At 54.2% G+C, this 12105-nt stretch overlaps 3 protein-coding genes across 3 annotated transcripts; 1 reads left to right on the top strand and 2 right to left on the bottom strand.

The window, feature by feature from the left end:
- Positions 1-2874: 2874 nt before the first annotated feature.
- Positions 2875-5700, top strand: J4E88_003734 (uncharacterized protein; the record flags this gene model as incomplete). The annotated part of the gene is made up of 2 exons (XM_049397382.1): positions 2875-4813; positions 4979-5700. The coding sequence occupies 2 exons, from the start codon at positions 2875-2877 to the stop codon at positions 5698-5700; spliced, it is 2661 nt and encodes an 886-aa protein (XP_049256770.1).
- Positions 5701-7306: 1606 nt separating this feature from the next.
- Positions 7307-7837, bottom strand: J4E88_003735 (uncharacterized protein; the record flags this gene model as incomplete). The annotated part of the gene is made up of 2 exons (XM_049397383.1): positions 7307-7758; positions 7834-7837. The coding sequence occupies 2 exons, from the start codon at positions 7835-7837 to the stop codon at positions 7307-7309; spliced, it is 456 nt and encodes a 151-aa protein (XP_049256771.1).
- A 1056-nt stretch (positions 7838-8893) lies between these two features.
- On the bottom strand, positions 8894-11947 carry J4E88_003736 (uncharacterized protein; the record flags this gene model as incomplete). Its single annotated transcript, XM_049397384.1, has 2 exons — positions 8894-9001; positions 9050-11947. The coding sequence occupies 2 exons, from the start codon at positions 11945-11947 to the stop codon at positions 8894-8896; spliced, it is 3006 nt and encodes a 1001-aa protein (XP_049256772.1).
- Positions 11948-12105: the final 158 nt, after the last annotated feature.

Below are 12105 nucleotides of genomic sequence, written 5' to 3' on the forward strand. Positions count from 1 at the left end.
TGCGCAGCTTGCGGGCGGATAGTGTTCTCGCGTCACTCGGCTTAGGCGCCTTCGTGTGATTCGATCACTGCCCCATCGACTTTTCCCGCCGTGGCAAAATCACAACAACAAGCGCCGCCCTTATGCTATGCCATGTTCCGCTTTGTCATAGGGAAAAACTTCATATCGAGCGACACCTTGGATCCATTCGATTTCCGAGAATACACACTGTGTATGCGTCGGACACATATGCAGCAGTGTTGCAAGAGACAGCTGTACGACGCCAGAAAGCGCCACATTGCATGACACATGTGGACAAACACGATACTCAATGAGCAATGCAGCAGCTGCATCCAGCAAGAGTGACTGTCAAAATGCAGTCGCAAAGACATGACGGTTGCGTGGTTGAAAGCCCGGCTGATGGCCACATCGCCACATTGGCGACTTGCTATGATCAGATGTCTTCTCAATACATATCGAAGGAACGTACGTCCAACATGTGGCGTGACTCACTTGAATCTGCCTAGTAATACGACACCGTCGTTGCCCAGTGTGTTGTATAAAAACACGCGACGATGTTCTTTCATCGTAACGTGACCAGCAAACCGAGATGATGCCTTCCGCTAGAACCGCACATGACGAGCTGTCGTCGTATGATGTGTCTACCATGACCTGCCTTCTCATCTAAGGCAGCGTCCTTCATCAAACCCTTTCGTTGCGTTTACTCCAGCAACGTCGGCGTCTTCGTCCTAGACTGTCTGAGAAAGCGACAGAAAGAGATTTTATTGTCTGTTCGCTGTCGTTCTCTCCGCCCAATATGAAAAGAGGAAAGATGATATCTTGATACCCAAAGCGCAGCTACTCATCATCGTTCCAGTCGACCAGGCTCCCGGGCTCGGAGTGACTGAACGATAGTTTGAGAGGAATATGTTTTAACTTTTGGATGTGCATCTAGTGTTTCAGCTGCAGCTCGAACAATCATCGCAGAGAGTTCGCATTGTCGGGTCCATATTTGTTGCTCGGGTTCGGGTGGAGGAGCTTGTAAACTCTACTACTCAGACTGCGGATGATGTGTGCATCTCCTTCGTACGGCCAGCCAGGACCTGCTCCGAAGTCGCCCATAGGGAGCAAACATGAGCGCACCGAGCAAGCTGAAACGACCTCCCCAAGCCCAAGAAACCCATAGTACCAGCCGGACCTGTCAAAAGTTCGCGGTGCAATCTATATTCATAGTAACACGGCGAAAACTCCGAAAGCCCCTCAACGCCACCAGATGCGTTCGGCTGCGTTCTTTCAGCCTCGTTCTTGGGCGGGAACAGTTTTGTCACGCTGACATGTTGGGTTCGACTGACCCTGAAAGTAGGGCTGTCGTTCACGTCCGGGCCTTCTTTGAACGGCCTTTCAAGGTTTAATGTAGGGAACAGAGCGTTGGACAGCAACACGCGACAAGCTCTCGCATCAGCACTACGTGAAGTATAATGATTATGTTCGACGCGTACAGGACATGGACCACCTTGGTATCACAAACTAGCTGTGATGGACTTCCAAGGGGATCGCGCTTTCGTCGCGAGGAGATAGCCGGATCGGCGAAGAGCCGGCTTGGCTTTCGTCCGTCCCCACGAAGATGTCCATTGATCACCGTGGAGCAATCCACACCATATCCTTATAGAGACGACCTGCGACCAGAAGGGAAGGACGCGGGCGTATCACACAGTTCATCTCGCATCCCTGAGTATGCTCGACAACCCGAGATACCCAAGATACCCAATGTACCCAACATGCGGACGCCTCAGCGCTGCTACCCGCCTTGTGTCGCAACTCTGTGGATGAACGCGAAGCGAAATGCGACTTGTGCGACATCACCTGCGATGACGGTGAGTCGGAAGTGAACCCGATGGAGGAGGCAGTATGCAGGTACGAAGGGTGGAAATTGGCGACTTATGGAGGACCACGATAACACGACCATTCTCGACTTCCTCGTCCATATTCGGCATGCCACGAGCTAGAGCCTTGGCAAAGGCTAGCATGTCGCCTACTGAGCATGGGCGATCCTACAAACTTCGGTAACGCGAGCTCTAGCTTTGCTCAACCACTTGAGCAATTTCTTTCCGACAGATCCAGCCTCGTCTGATGCGGTGACGGGCAACAGGCGGATATGCTCGAGGCCGTGCCTCTCCGCACTGCTGCACATTCGGGTCGCGGCGGCGTGCTGTCATCTGACTGGAACCCAGGGAATGCATGTATGCGACGCAGCAGTGTGGCTTTTGGCTCGGAGCTTGTGCCTTGCTGCGGTCCGCACGTCTTGCCGAATGGCATGATACCCCTGAAAGCCTACTACGATGCGGATCCTACCACCACCAGCTCCTCACAAGCGGTAAATTCAATGGATCCTTGGGTTAATACTCGCGGGTTATACCCGCCATCGCCCATCTTCCTGGGAGATCTCGAAAGCTGGTTCTTTACTCCGCCATCCCCATCGCCCCCAGAAGCAGCAAACTCGATAGTCCTGAAGCGGCGCTGCATGACATCGTACTACTTTACGCCGCGCTGCCGTTCCTGCAGATAGCACTCAACCAGTCCACGCCCGATTAGCGCTCAGTGCAGCAGCGCAGTAGGGGCCCGCAGTTGAACCCTTGGATTCCTCAATTGAGGTTGCCGGATCTCTCCTACCGCATATCGGATCGTCATCTGCACCAAAAAGCAAACATCACTTAATGCTGTCAGCGCTGGCCGGGGGTAGCACAAGACGTGCCATTCGACGCAATTACACCCTATGTGGGCATTGACTTCGTAGCGCCAACTGAACTGGTCCCGCGATTCAGTCTCGACTGTCATATCTCTAACTACCCTGAGTCGCGCCCACGCCGGCACCACAGCCACCAATCTTCCACCATCATGGCTCGCGGCGACCGCGCACCCAAGAAGTTTTCCTTCCCTCTACCTCGCCGCTCGCGACCCAAGAACGACGACCTCGACGCCCGCCCTGCACCGTCGATTGCCTCTGGTCCCGACAGGCCCTCTCGTCCCGAAGACACCTCCAGCAAAGCACACCGAATCCTAGGGACGTCCGATGTCCTGCATCGCTCGGCATCTCGGCAGTCGACAATACCACCAAGTCCTGGATTCATGTCCATCACTGTGTCTGAGGCTAGCTTCGGCTCCCACATCGACGAGAGAAACACGGCAACACCCACCGAGAACGACGGATACCTGAAACGTCCCACCATGGCAACACGAGCCTCGTCGAACGTTCTGGGACGCACATATACTGGGGAAAGCAGGCATGGCTCGGATAGCAGTTCCCTCCATCGCCGGCTACACCCTCAAACGTCGAATTCGACCCTTCGATCACATTATGATGCAAAGAAGTCGCCGCTGGCCATCTCCCAGCAAACTTCCGACTCGGCAGTCAGAGACAGGGCTTTACGAAGAGGGTATCCCCCGGTGTTGACGGATCATGGTTACGACAATCACGAAGCGAGTCCAGTGTCGCCTGTCATCCTGGAGGAAACGAGGAAGAAGGAATACCGAAAGAGTAAGCCAGCCCGGTTAGATCTTACAAAACTGTTCCCCAAGCCGAAGGATGGCAGCGACGGTCATGGCGGTACGCTGCTTTCGCCTGCCAAGATGGTCAACTCGCCGGCCGCCATGTCATCCACCTCTGAGTTCTTTCCTCGCCCAATGACGAGGCAACCGACGCCACAAGTACAGCCTGCCAAATTACAGAAGAAGAAGAGCATGAAGTACCATAATCCTCCAGTAAAGCCTCAACCTCAACCTCAACCTCAACCGGATATGAGTCCAGTACGGAAAGTCAAGAGAGATCAGTATGATAATGCCAAGATTCACGTACGCCGTCCACCAAAGGGCGTCCAGCACTGGTTCGATGCGCTCGATGAGGATAGTGAAGAAAGTGAGGAAGAAGTGCGCGACTTAGAAGACAAACGCCACAACAGCGTCGCGACTGAGCCAGACCTTGTGCCAGACCTTGTGCCTACTGCTATCGAGGCTTGGCAAGTAAGGAATGCATCTCGTTGCGAAAGTCGATCGCAGAATCTCACACCAACGTTCAAGAGGGACAGTTTTGCGCTTGAGGATATCGTCGACATTACCCATCTGACCTCACCCAGCCAGTACTCTTTGGACACATATCGCTCACATACCTCAGCAAAGACCAAGACGTCAGCTATCTCCAAGACTAATCTCCAGGACTCTAGTGTCTTGTCTTTCTCCTCGTCTGAGGATGAAGCTGACGACCGGTCACGATCCCGCAAGGGCAGCGTCCGCAAGAGCATGGATAGCGCCGACTACACAGGGGAGATCGTTATCGGTCGCGCGCAAGCTTACGAGCTTCCACCACATCGCCGTATGCAGTCGTCGGGAAAACTGAGCATACTCTCAACGTCAACAAACGCCACTATCGAAGTTATGTATGCACCAGAACCGCCTTTCCCTTCGTATCATCACCCTCGTGGCAGTACCTACAGCGGTGGCAGATTGTCCAGCCACGTCAGGCAGCCCTCGATCATTCACGAAGACGACGACATCCGTCCAAAGACCGCTGTTACCCAGCCGATTTCACCAACGGCGCACAGTGTTGTGAGCACGCGCACGTCAGCCAGCGCACCACAGGCTCAGTCCGAAGGGTCACGCAAGTTTATGCAAGTCACGCCAGAAGAGGAGGCTTTGTTGGAGCTGATGAGGAAGAAACGTGCCGCTATGAACAAACAGATCGAATCATCGCAGTCATCTACACCGGAACAAGATCGGTATCAACATAAGTCAACTAAACGTCCTACACCGCCGCATCGCACGTCTGCCTCTCTTGCAGAAGGTATGTCTCCCAGCTCTGCGCGAATGGTTGAGTCACGGAACAAACACCGAGCACCCACGAGTGCACCTTGCTCCATCGCGCCATCACGTGGCAGATCTTCGACGACAGAGAGCCGTGCAACTACAAGTCGACTCCGTGACACCTCGGCCAGCACCACTTGGTCAGATCGAAACTACTCACCTGTCAGTCGCGGGAGAGTGTCGCACCAATTGCTCACTCCGTCCGTGTTCTCGCCTCAGGACATGTTGTCTCCCCCGTCTCCACCGCTTGCTGCGAGCTTTGCATCGCCCACTACCACTGGTCACCCATCACCCCTGCCATCGCCGATGACGCCTGCTCTTTACGCCGATGAGAGAGACGTCGCTGTGAAAGTTGCAAGCAGTGACACGAGCAACGAGCTTGACGAGCTAGCTATGCTTGATCACGGTATCATGCGTATGCCCTCCGTGGGTGCAAAGTCTGAATCCTCCCACCGACGACGTAGGACCGCATCCAGCGACGCCGAGATAACCTTCCCGGTGCCGCCCACATCCACCAGCTTCCGCGACCTGACTCCAGTCTCAGAGGCATCGTCCCGTGCTCCCAGCATCGTCGAACCCGCACTACCAAAGATGCCGAAGAAGAACGCGCGACACATCAGCGAACTCGCGCTCGCGAGCATAGAAACCCGGAGTCGGCAGAGCAGCATTCGTTCTACTGAATCCCGTACGTCGGTTTACTCGCAGTCATCGAGCTACTACAAGCCCGCCAGCAAGGGGAGAGCGCGCCATTTGAGCCCAGACGCCAATGTTACGAGCAGTCCCAGGATGACGAGTAATGATCGGGATAGGGACAGCGTCAGTGATGATGTCCTGGCTGCCTGGGGCAGTCTGGGAGGGACGTACTAGACTTCTACTTTTTTCTTTTCTCCTTATTTCATCTGACCGTTCTATTGGATTCGGCTACGACTCTTCTTTCCAGCATTCACATCATTCCCATTTCAGCGGTATGATACCCCTCCGCTTCTTACCCGCCGCGCATAGTTCAGTCGGCCTATTCACCTTAACTTGTAAACCTAAAGTCGCTATTTGTTGTACGATTTCCTTTGTCGCTTTTTATCACTGCATCGCCTTCTCAGGGTTTCCAGCATCAGATGCATGGGTTTCGTTACCACTATTACCCTTATCGCATGAGGACGGGGGCTTGGTGATGAGGTTGGGCCATTCACATTCGCATCATAGATACTTTCCACGACTCGTAACCCGAGTCTTCAACCTAGAGTTGAGTCGCACATCAAATTGCGCTCGACAGTCTAATCACATGACTTTTTCCAACGCAACTCATATTCCATGCCATGTTTTTTGTCATGTTCCCCCACACCCATGATGCATGCACCCCTTTTTTCCTTCTCAAACGACTTTCTTTTTTTGGAAAACACCAGCATGTCATTGTAGGGCCGTGCACCCGGCTCTATCTCGCTTCTGCACGCCCCGTGCGACCCCAACGAGAATGCGAAGGAGAATGAAAGTGGCGTATGTAATGCAAGCATCAAGGTAGAATGCAGGATGCAGCCAGCCGTTCAACCATTTTCCGCGTTCCCGAGACGTTGGGAAAAAGCGAAAAGAGGGCTGTCATGCTTTTTTGATTGAGTCGGGTACCTCGTCCAGCCAGGTTGGCGGTGTGTTGTGTCACATTGGTCGGGCATTTTCGAGCGTTTGCTTTTCCGATTATATCCACCGCGTTTGTGGAGAGGTTGTCGTGGTGGTGTGAGGGCGTCTGCTTTGGGATGACGAGAATGAGGGGAAGGTGGGGAGCATGCTGATGGGGGCTACTTGTTCGGGACGTTGAGGTGGGTTTGTCTGTTACTTTTGTCGACTGCGGGGGTTGTTCTTTTCGGGATCGTGTGAGTTCGCTGAGTTGGAGAGAGTGTTGAGTATGCGAGTTATTGTGGTCGTTCTCACGAATACTATGGCGTCTTCTTACGACATGCATGTCGTTGGGGCTCAGTAAGTTGTCCGATAGATGGTTACAAGGTCTTCCGTCTCTGACTTCTTCGACACCTCTCTAGTCCTCGAATTCTTGTAGTTGATCATGAAGCGAACAAACATTACCACTATACACACTGTCGATTGAGAGTCTGATATATGAACAAGGGAACACTTATCTATCAAGCACGTTATTAATTTCTCTCGATACTGTAATTGACATGACTCTCATAAACGATGCAATCCAGTCCAATATCGAGATACTTTCCTGCGGTTAGCAGTAAACTCATGCACTTCCACACTACCCACCACCAGCGCCTCACACCCCCATCTACTGACCCTGAATCTGCACCGCAACACCCCCCTGAGGAATATACGCAGCCCCAGACACCGTATTATCACCCCTCGTACACCGATCCATGATAACACCAGCCGCCCTCGCGATATCGTTACTAAACCCACGCGTTAGCACTCCATACAAACCATACAAACCATACCAATAACAACCAAGAATGAAATGAAAGATAACTCACCAGTTTACACTCTTAGGAGCATCATCCCTCCCTCTCACACTAACCACATCCGCACTACCCAATCTACACTGCACGCGAGCGGTAAACCCATCAACGTTACACTCCTGCCCCGCATTGCCCCTGCCTGCTAGATCATTAATACAAGCCACGGCGTCGGGCACAGAAGGGGGTCGGGAGGAGAGTTGTTGGCAGTTGCCGAAGGCTTGGCGCTTGTCCAAAGTAGCATCGTTGGTGGAGAGGTCGGGATTGAGATTGGGGTTTGCGGCGTTGAAGGCGGCAATCGCTTCCTCGGGGCTCATGGCATGCGCTGGGTCGGCGATCAGGCTGTCGACCCAGGAGGTCCAGGTGAATGTTGAGCGGGGTGTTTTGAGGGCGGTGCTGCTGCCGAGGGTGGCGAGGGTGAGGGTTGTGAGGAGGACTGTTGTCTTCATGTTGGGTGGGTTGGTGGCTGGTGTCGTTGAATAGTGTGAGATGACTGCGAATGTGAAGGACTTGGGCGCGGCGTCCGTGAAGTCATTTATACCCATCTCACCTCCCACATCACCATAGACCACCGCATGAAACTTTCTCTCAGGCCTCCAAGGCAACCATATCGTGAAGTTTCCACTCCCATACCGGAGAGATCCGGTGTCAGCCCGGGGACCTTCTTGGGTTAATCGGCGAGCATGAGGATAGAGCAGCGACATAGTTCCTCATAGTAAAGACAACAGACAACCAATGACAAAGGGAATCTGATTGCCGAACACGTAACACAGCCACTGTACCGGTTCTTCAGGCTACCCATGTGGCAAAATACTCGGAGAATTGAGCGCTGAACTATCTCGCCATGAGAGTACACTCAAGGCCACCCGTATGCAGGGGGGTAGAGATAGCAAGTGGGGATGTAGGCCTTCTGTTTGTTCGACAAGGCCGTACTTCCGAAGACGGCACTGACATCGGATGGGAGCCTCAAGAACGTCAGGAAGCAAACTACGGAAGACTTCAAAAGCCTGTTACTGTGATTCAGCCCTGGAATAGTTCTTTCGATCGATTGTCAACTCGAATGACGTCGTCGTACGGCAGTCTGTGAGGGTTGTGAAAGGGTAGACCATGGTGTGCTGCGGTCCGAATACGCGGAGGCATTGGAGCAATGTGGGGGCGCTAGTAACGTCTATCTTGTAAGGCGTCCTACTTTGTACGTCTCCTTCTCTGGGCGCTGAGCAGTGGTCAAATCTACATTGAAGAAAACGTTTTGCATGAATAAATGCGGTACCTGTCCACCTCAATCTTTGTTCCGCTCACTCCATGGACCGCTCATCACAGGGGAACAACAACGGACAGATTCGTCTGCGATCTCATGCTAACATCATTTCAACTGAGAAGCGCAGCGTATACATTACTTTATATGCAGATATGCTTTCCACTATAGCAGCAGCGATGCAACGCCAGTACATGTGTTGCAATGCAAGTCCCAAACTCCGCGTGTAATGCGTGAATGATAACGGATCCAGAAAGGTACAAAGTGGGTATATAGAAATACAAAGTGTAAGAAAGGGAAGAGAAGTTTAAACGTAACATGGCGATGCAAGTCAAGCGACTCGGCGTTATTGTGGCGTTGTCATGGTGCGGGAGAGTTGAGAACGTTGGGGCATAGCGTCTTTGCGTAGCTGCCGAACAACGGCTTCGAGCTTTCGTCGTTCTTCTTGTTCCGCCTGTATAGTGTTAGTGTTCTGTAGAAGAAGTGTGTGGGAGTGACTTACCCTCAGCGCCTTCAAACCCTCAGCCGTCCGGTCCCTCATCATCTTCCTAAAGTCTTCTCTCAACATGCGAATACTAGTCGCGCCCATGTCAAGCTGAGTAGCAGCGCCATTTGGCATGCCGGGCCCTGGACTCCTAACCCCGAGCCACTTGACTTTCTCGTCACTGAGCTCGCGCTCCAGAGCTTCCTTCTCGTCGCGCAGCTTGTCGATCTGCGCTTCAAGGACTTCGCGATCCTTTTCGTTTTGGATGGCGTCCCGGGTGAGGGCTTCGTACTCGGCAGCCATGCCGGACAGCTCGGCTTTGAGGTTGCGCTCGGATTGCCGGGCTTCGGCCTCAGATTGTGAGGCAACGTCTTGCACTTTACGGAGCGCTTCTAGTTCGCCAAGGAGCGCTTGGTTTTGCTCGGTGAGCTCGTCGAGCTCTCGCTTGATAGCAGGGTTGGCGGCGGAGTCAGCGGCACGTTGCGCGCGCGTACCGTAAGCGCCGTCGAGCTCTGCTTTGGCGAAAGTGAGTTCCGTTGTAAGACGAACAATTTCGCCTTCGAGGTTGCGGAATTCCTCCTCCTTGGCATTGAGGGAGTTGGTTGCGTCCAAAGAGCGAGCCTCGGCAGCTTGCTTCTCGGCAGTTACGGCTTCGAGAGCAGCTGTAGTCTCTGTGATCTTCTCCATAGAATTGGCGAGTTGAGCCTGGATCGTTGCCGCCTCGGTACGAGCTTCGTCCTGGGCATCCCTCAATTTGGTCTCTAACATGAGAGCCCGTTCCTGCGCGTCCCGGACCTGAGCCTCGTAGCCAGCAGTGCGTTGCTCGGCCTCTTGTGACGAGAGGTTGTATGCGGTGTTGCGCTCCTGGTGATCCTTCAGCTCCTCCTCGAATGTGGCAGCACGCTTTTCAGCCTCTTGCATCTTGCTCTGGAAGTTTACAGCTTGCTCTTGCACGTCCTTGAGCTGGTTCTCGTACGCGACAGCGCGTTGCTTGGCCTGGTTAAGTTCAGTCTCAAAGGCCATCACTCGCTCTTGTACGTTGATCAGCTGAGCCTCCAGACCAGCGTTCCGCTCCTGCGTCTCGCGCAAGATCTGTGTGTCAGTCGAGACCTTTTGCTCATCGAATTGCTGTAGCTGTTCCATTGCACGCTCGAGCTCACCCTCCATGGACTTCTTCTCAGATCTCGCGCTTAGCAGATTGGTATTGAGTCGCTCGAATTCTGCCTCTTTCTGTGCGTCCGACTTGCTGTTCAGTTCACGTTGCTGCTTGATCTGGCGCATCAGGACTGATTGCTTGTCTTTGAGACTAGTCGCTCGCCTGAACAGTAATTGCACCTTTGAAGAGAAGGCCGGAAGAGAGTAGCTCTCGTTGACGTAGTCTTCGTCTGGCGAAACTTGTTCATTGGCATCGGGATCTTCGGCAAGCAACTGGCGTCGTTCACGTTTGCGTTCGCGTGCTTCTTCCTCGCCAGTGAGGATGGTTTGCCAGAGGCCCATGATTGTAGTCTCGTACTTCTCAGCCTTCTCAGCGCTCTCGGACTCGTCGACCGCAGGACCCTTAGAACGAAGCTCGTTGATTTGCTCGTTCATGGCATACTGGATTTGCTCGAGGTTGTAGAAGGAGTCTTCCATGTAGTTGAGCTGTTCGGTAGCGCCACCACCTGTGATGGCGGGTGGCGGTGGGATCTTGTCGGACTGTTCGTTTTCGGATCGAGATATTACCGCATACAGTTGGTTGTTCATGCCCTCCAGACGGCCCTCGACTTCGCTCAGAGTATGCCTTGAATTGTTGCGGATGTTGGACTGTTCGGCGGCGATGCTGCGGAGGCCCTGATCGAGGAAATCGAGCTGGCGATCTAGGGTTGACGCGTCGGGCGTTCCTTCGAGAGCCAACGGTGGCAGTGAATAGTCTTCGTCACGCTCGGGGTTCGCCTCGATGATGAGTGATCTCAGACGCTCGTTGATCTCCTGGAGTCGCGTGGCAGTCGCATTCAAGGCTTGGTCGTGACGCTCTGAGGAGGCTGTGAGATGTTTGCCGGTTTGCAGCACGTTCATGAGGTTGTCGAGGTTCTCCGGCGTCCGGTAGAAGCTGCGCTCGTCGAAAGCGCCGTTGAGTCTGCCGTCTTCGTAGGTGTTCAGGCTCGCGGGGCTGTCTGGTCTGCGGAAGCGGTCTTCTGACAGTTCGGAGTCGTCTTGACGCTGCTTCGGTCCCTTGTGCGTAAGCTGCAGTACAGCCGCAGTGTGCATCAGGAGTTGCATATCGATCATGCGCATGCGAGACTCTATCTCGAGGCACTCCCGAATGAACTCCTCAACCTTCTTGTTGCTTGACTCCAGCCCTTCCTCTGTCTTGGGGTCGTAGTCCTGCGCGGGATTGCTGCCTTTGCTGCTCTTGCTGCTCTGCCCGCGCTTGTGTCCGTTTGCCTTTTTCGAGGCCAGCCGTCCGAGGGAGCGCGTCGCATCGCGGATCTTCGTCTCCGACTCCAGTTTCCGCCTGACCGTGCCCAGACGAGTGTCCAGGCTCTTCTGCTCCTGCTTGAGCGCCTCCACCTCCTCGACTGAGAGTATGTCGAAATACTGGCTGTCTCCGATTGCCGTCTCAACAAGCAAGTGCATAGCCACGGGATCGGTATTCAGCGCGTCCGAGTTTCGCTTTCCCGAGTTGCGCGGTGTGTATACGCCATTCTCGCGGATGGTCTCCCTGCGGCCGTCTACGAAGACCTCTGGGGGCGGTATGAAGGCGCTGGCACCGAAGCGCGGGGAGATCTGGTAGGCCATGGGGAAGAAGCTGGGCGAGGCGGTGCCATTGATGCCGGACGGGTAGTTGGACGTGGGCGAGGGAAAGTCATAGAGGGCGCGGGGACTGAGCGTGTCCCCGACGTAGGGGTACTGGGTGCGCAGGCCATTGGCGGTCATGGTTCTGAATCTGAGCGAGCGACGCGGCGACTCGGGGCGTTGGGGGGTTATAAAGGACCGGATGGAGAAGGCGACGGGAGCGCCCAACAGTAATACTCGCGCAGCCAGCGGGGGTGGTGGGCGCGCTCACGGCGAGCAGCTCAACATGGTTGCAATTG

Source organism: Alternaria novae-zelandiae (assembly GCF_023758075.1).
Source record: "Alternaria novae-zelandiae strain BMP 2774 chromosome Unknown scaffold_6, whole genome shotgun sequence".
Taxonomy (NCBI): Eukaryota; Fungi; Ascomycota; class Dothideomycetes; order Pleosporales; family Pleosporaceae; genus Alternaria; species Alternaria novae-zelandiae.